At 40.4% G+C, this 6,159-nt stretch overlaps 1 protein-coding gene across 1 annotated transcript in view; it reads right to left on the bottom strand.

Annotated features, from left to right (window-relative positions):
• Window positions 1-380: 380 nt before the first annotated feature.
• LOC107038478 (acid sphingomyelinase-like phosphodiesterase 3b) overlaps window positions 381-6,159 on the bottom strand; it is a 36,859-nt gene continuing 31,080 nt past the window's right edge. Inside the window, exons 7-10 of the mRNA XM_015257581.1 lie at window positions 5,456-5,633; window positions 4,628-4,737; window positions 4,117-4,292; window positions 381-3,420 (exon numbers count right to left, since the gene is read on the bottom strand). Coding sequence (XP_015113067.1) covers window positions 3,174-3,420; window positions 4,117-4,292; window positions 4,628-4,737; window positions 5,456-5,633 — 711 coding nt within the window. The 3' untranslated portion in view covers window positions 381-3,173. The remainder of the gene's footprint in view (window positions 3,421-4,116; window positions 4,293-4,627; window positions 4,738-5,455; window positions 5,634-6,159) is intronic.

The raw sequence follows: 6,159 nt of genomic DNA, 5'->3' as shown, positions 1-6,159 counted from the left end.
GATAAATTAATGAAACCGTCGGCCTCAATTATCGAATCCTCTCTTTCGCTCTCTAAAACAAATTCCCTCAGATATTAAAAATATTAAAACGACTAGAGCCATGCACTCGCGTATAATTTGTACATAATTATTATCGTTTCCGCCGAAATAAAAGTTTTGAATACTCACCAATTAGTGACGTGGATAAAACAACTCGAGTTGAAAAAGCGATGGAGATGAAATTAATTGACTCTCAAATGGTGAATGCACTCCAATATTTCTCCTCGAGTGAGTTCCAGATAATTCATCAACTTCTGAAAATTCTAAGGAGCCAAAGGAACGGGCAACTTGAGGGGTGAAGTAAGATCTCGAAGGAATAAGAACACTCGGAATTGTACAAATTGATCATATAATTTTTTTATTTATTAAGAAATTATGCATGGATCATAGTAATTGCATGACACTGAGAGCGACAGAATTTTTGCGTCGCAAGCTGCATTCATAATTGCCACTTACTTATCAAGTTTTTTCTCATTTTCATAGAAAAATTGAACAAAATTGTTTACATCATTTCTAAATATTTCTAGATATTAAACACAATGGGTAACAGATATTACAAATATATTCAAGTACTCCAAAGGGTTGAATTTACACTGACGATTACTGCTCATTGAATCTGATACTTTCTGGGTTATAGAGGGGAGGTATGAAATTCTCGAATGCCATTGGATTGTACCAAGGGCTTCATTATGCTATCATAATCACCCAAAACCCCTTTCGATGCCTTCCATTTGGATTTATATGGCTTTGATGGCTGTAATCGTCGGCCGTAACGAGATAGCTCTGATACTGTTATGATTGACATCATCATGGAAAAACTTATGCGACAGTTCGCAAACATCTGAACGTCGCGTTGACAATACAAATATCCCGGGAACCACAGAAGAGTCATGAAGACGTTTTGCATGACAAATGTAGGAAGATTCATCAGATGAAATGGTTTTTGTGTAAGGTTATGGCTCATAGTCCTCGAAACATTGGCATTCAAAGATATTGGCAAAATCCATTTGGTATGAAATTCCGCACATTTTGTGTGCGACACATTTTCGGGAGTTTTCAACGGTTTTCGAGATATTTCAATAGACAGTGCTGCATTGAACGATTGTATGGGCCAAAGCGAGGGTCAAACAGGGCTTTAACCCATAGGATGTGACTTGGAGTTGACCCTGTGAAGGGCGAGAGCCAATTTGATGAATAGAATGGGTCAAATTGAAGGTCAATATGACGAGTAAGGTTGACTCATGCGATTTAATTTTCTAAGTTGAGTCTTCTAATCGGACCCGCATTGTTGACCGTCATTTAGATCCACATGACCTCAATTGACCCTTATTATTTGACCCTCAAATGATTAAAATAAAACATGGTTCATCAAACATCTGAATTAATCGACAATCTCTCATTTCACTGGACATTTTAATCTGCTGAAAAGCTCGAACTGAGGGTCAAATAAGGGTTTACCCCATGACCTTTGAGTATGGGTCAAATTGAAGATTGAAGACCCTCAATGTTAACTCCTCTATCTAGAATCTCTTGTTGACCTTTAGTTTAACTCGCGCTCGACCCTCGTCACTTGACCCTCGAGGATCAGCGAAGGGTTAACCCTCATGTGTCAATGAAATATAAAACTATAACAGGTCAGTTTGATCCCTGTAATTGAACCCTCATTCTTAACCCTCCGTGCGACCCATATGACCTCGGTTGACTCTCATCCTTCATATAAGAATTCTCAAGGGCTGTTATTTATTTAAAAGAAACATTGCTCATCAAACACCTAAATTGATCCACAATCTCTCATGTCGCAGAACATTTTAATGAGTGAAAACACTTGAACTGAGGGTTAAACAAAGGCTTAACCCATGGTTTTTAAGTGTAGGTCAAGCCGAAGATCAACATAACGAAGTAGTTTGACCCACGCGTTTTGACCCTCAACCATCAGTCAATCAAATCCTATTTTTTACCCTCAATTTAACTAACGTTTGGCCCTCAATTTGACTGGCGATTGACCCTCATAATTGACCCTCATGGGTCAACTCAGAGTTGCCCTTCACGGATCAATGAAATACAAAAGAAATTAATTCTAACAGGTCAGTTTGATCCCTATAATTCATTCTTGACCCTCAGATCAACCCCCATGACCCCGATTAACTCTCACCAACAGATATTTAACCAAAACAGCTGCCAAAATTGAACCCAAGCATAAAAATTCTCATCAACCACCCGAAACTAATCCACAATCTCTCATCTCACTGGAAATTTTAATCAGTCAAAACGCTGAGACTGTTCTCACCCTTAAAATTTAATTTACGTCATCATTTGACACAACCCGAATATTCGCAGCAGGGATACCGTGAGCGGGAAAAACACTGACACACAACAACAACAATGTCGACGATTTCATTTATTCTCCATCTCTCTCATCCACCAGACGATGGAATTGTCCGAGGGTAGCATCTCCCCGGTTGAATTAACACTCAAACAATTTACATATTACATATCGATGAATAAAATCAATGCTTGCTCACCGTACTCAGTCAATTCCCCATCGTCGTTAAAGTTGCATGATTTAATTATTAATACCACCATCTTTACTTTTATCCTCTCTCACCTCCTTTGAGACTTGAACATCTCGAAGATTGAGAGAAGGGGGTGAAAAAAAATTCCCCCGATAATGGAAAAATATCTCAACAATGAAGTTTTAATCGATAATTCGAAGAGTGGTAAGTATCACACAGCTGAAGATGAGATATCTACTTTTAGAATTTTCGTTACTCTCTTTTCCACTTTCTACCTCATTAACACTGAATAAAGTCAATCAACAGATTTTTCCATTGTTATCTTTAACGATCAACGAAGAAAACTAAAAGATTTAAAAAAATTATCAGGACCAATTAGTTGTAACAAGCACCAGCATTTACATTTAACATAAAATGAAAACCCAACGATAATGGACGTGTGGGCCATCTCCATTCATTGATCTCATCGTATCCATAGCATCGTGTCTTTCATCAAAGCCAAACGAGGATAGACAGGGGCTTTGTTAACGATATAGTGAGGATGGGTAGGAAGAATGGTGATGATAGAGGTGGGTTTTGTATGATGATTACACGTGGAAATGATTCCCCTCGTGGTATAGTCTACCGGCTGAGAAGTAGACAACCCAGTGCAGAAACTACATGTAGGGCAATGTAGAAACGTGGTGCTGGTGAGCATGCCTCAGCAAGGGCGTATGCATTCAACGATATACAATCGGTGTATGAGCCTGGGTTGACACACGTGACGGAACACCAGTGTTGGTGTGCACAAGTACCACTCAGGGCACCACCACATCCAGTACGATGGGCAACTTCACGTGGTAGAAATACTGTATTCGCTGCGTAGTATCTGTAATATTATCGCCAAATGGGGACAACTTTTCAGAGAGGTGAGAGGAAAATTTGCTGGTGGAATGCTTCGAAACTGAGGGTTGATCGCATGGTTCGATCCAGTGTATTTGACCTTCGTGGGTTAACATTAGTGGGTCAAACATGGGGGTAAATTGTATGGGTCAAAGTGAAGACTTGACGTATGGGTTAAACTGAGGGCATTTGACCTTTTTACTTGACTCTCAATTTGACCCATAATATTAGACTCTCATGCATCAAATTAGAAGCTCAGTTTGACCCATACAATTTGACCCTTCGAGTGAAAAATGTTCTGACAGGAAAGCCTACAAAATTGGCTTAAATTTTGTATTGGACCCAGAATTTTTAATCCGCATGGGTGAACATTGGTGGGCCAAATATGGAGGGTTAAATTGTATGGATCGACGTGAAGACTTAACATGTGGGTTAAACTGAGAGTCAAGCATGATGCACTTCCGAGGGCATTTTATCTTTTTCCTTGACTCTCAAATTGACCCACAACATTTAACCTTCATGCTATGTCAGTCAACCCATGCAGTTTGCCCCTTAATTTTGATGCTTCGGTGGGAAAATTTGCAGACGAAAAGCTTTCATACTGGAAATTCATATTTTTGTGTGACTCAGAGTATTTGACCTTCATGGGTCAAATTAGTGGGACAAATGAGCATTCACTCACCTAGTAAAAGCATTATCATTGGTCTTCACAAATCTCCCAGCGAGATCGTGTAAATTCTTGGCATTAATATCTTTGAGTTCATAATACGACAGCAGAGAGTACTGCTCCTGCCAGTTAGCCCGGCCCTTTGCATTGGCCTCCTGCAGATCCAGATACCACTGTGTATAATCTAATATCTGTCGATTAATCAAACAAACGTGACTGTTAGGCACTTTCAATTCTCGATGCGCAGGAGAATTTTTTTATTGATTTTCGATAACAAGCACTGGCTTTTACCATCGCCCAAAACAACGGCCAAACTCACTCAACAAAATCAAATAATGGCACGGGGTAACGAAGCTTCCATTGAACCACCTTTTCCTCGTATTATAATTTTGTGTTTTACCGGTTTTTGCTTATGAATATTTTACAGAAAACGGGGAGGTGAACAATGGCCGTGAGTGGAACGTCAATACCTCTCACAATATGCCAGAATGAGGAAGAAGGCTATTGCTGATAGAATTTCACCTACCTTTCCCGAGCTAGTTTCATACTTGTACAATCTCAGTCCTGGATTATTCGGGAAGTTTGGCCGACCCGGAGTGATACTCGGCGCTATCATGATCCACGATACAGGCACTCCTGTTGACATCACAAAAATATCACGTGAAATAAAAACAGCGAAAACAGCCGTACAAACGGTTGAGTTCTTCCAGTGGTACCTGGGACATATCAAACATGAAAGTGAAACAATAACCCAGAGAGCTGAACAAAAAATACAGCTGGTAAAAATGGAATACAATGGTGTTTAAAGTTGTAACGTCACGAATGAGGGAATGCAAAATGGATGGAAAAGCTGAAATGTTGGAGATGTGGAATGAAAATGAAAAAAAAAATGAAACTAATGTAACTGCATCGAATGGTCTCGGGCTTTTGGTGGTGAAAAAAATTCCCAACTGACGATTGGATTATCTGGGGAACTATTGGCGAGTTTTCGATATGTGCCGCATAATAAATGTGCAAATACTCGTGAGGAATAAAACAGCTTTTGGATTTTTTCTGTGTGACAGAGTTTTTGAAATATAGACATTCGTCTGATTGTGAGAAGCTGATGACATTCCGTTCTTGAGAGGATCCAAACGAACGTCAATATCTCGCAAACTGTGGGTCGCAGAGATCTGAGTTAAAACTCATTTTATTCATCATAAAATTCCCTACATTTACTACGCGCAGTGTCTCGACCATCGGTCAATAATTTTTGAACTACCCACCGATTGCTTGCAGACATCCATTTGGACTTTCATTACAGCTAAAGTTTCTGCTATCACCACAACATCAATTAATTAAATCATCAACATACCTTCATCGTATATAGTCCGAAAGGTATCTGAGTGCCAGTGTCCATAGAATTGTCCCCCAATTATGCTCGCATAACGTCGTACAAGCTGTAGATAACGCCTGTTGTGAGAATCCTGAAGGAGACTAGCGCCGCTTGCCCTTTCGTCAACACCCGGCGGTGTATGGCCAACAATGTACACCTGTACACAAGCATCACATATACATAGACTCGTGTATGTGCCGCCATGTCGCGAGTAGAAACTTCCGATTATATACGTCCTGTTGAACCATCCGAGCAACGAGAGTTTGCACTCGGTCTCTGCAGTTTCACCGGTGCTCGCTCCCCCTCATTCCCCACCCCCGTCCGATGATCAATTTCCATTACACGCGTAATTTGCTCGGGATATAAGGTGTCAGAGTTGGTGGAGGAGTGAGAGAAAAGGTTGGACTGTGGATATACCTCTGAAGTTGGATGAATTGGTGGTAGGTAAGTGTGGACAGACAGACTGGGACTAGTTGGAATACCCGAGTGATGGGTGTGCCGAGAGCTGAGGGAGTTTAAATGATGATAATGGAGAGAATCTGGATCTGCTCTTTATACCCATTATTTCTGTATTAGTTTAGCCACTCACGGGCGAACTACCTAGGAGTGAATATCATTGTCGCGGGGATTAACTGAGAGTAAGTTGAAAGAGTTGGTATCAGAGCAATGATTATTGGGGGGGG

Source organism: Diachasma alloeum, unplaced genomic scaffold (genome assembly GCF_001412515.2).
Source record: "Diachasma alloeum isolate Michigan unplaced genomic scaffold, Dall2.0 Dall_scaffold_00178, whole genome shotgun sequence".
In the NCBI taxonomy this organism is placed as follows: domain Eukaryota; kingdom Metazoa; phylum Arthropoda; class Insecta; order Hymenoptera; family Braconidae; genus Diachasma; species Diachasma alloeum.
Note: the sequence above shows the minus strand (reverse complement) of the source record. Positions and strands in the feature narration are given on the sequence as shown.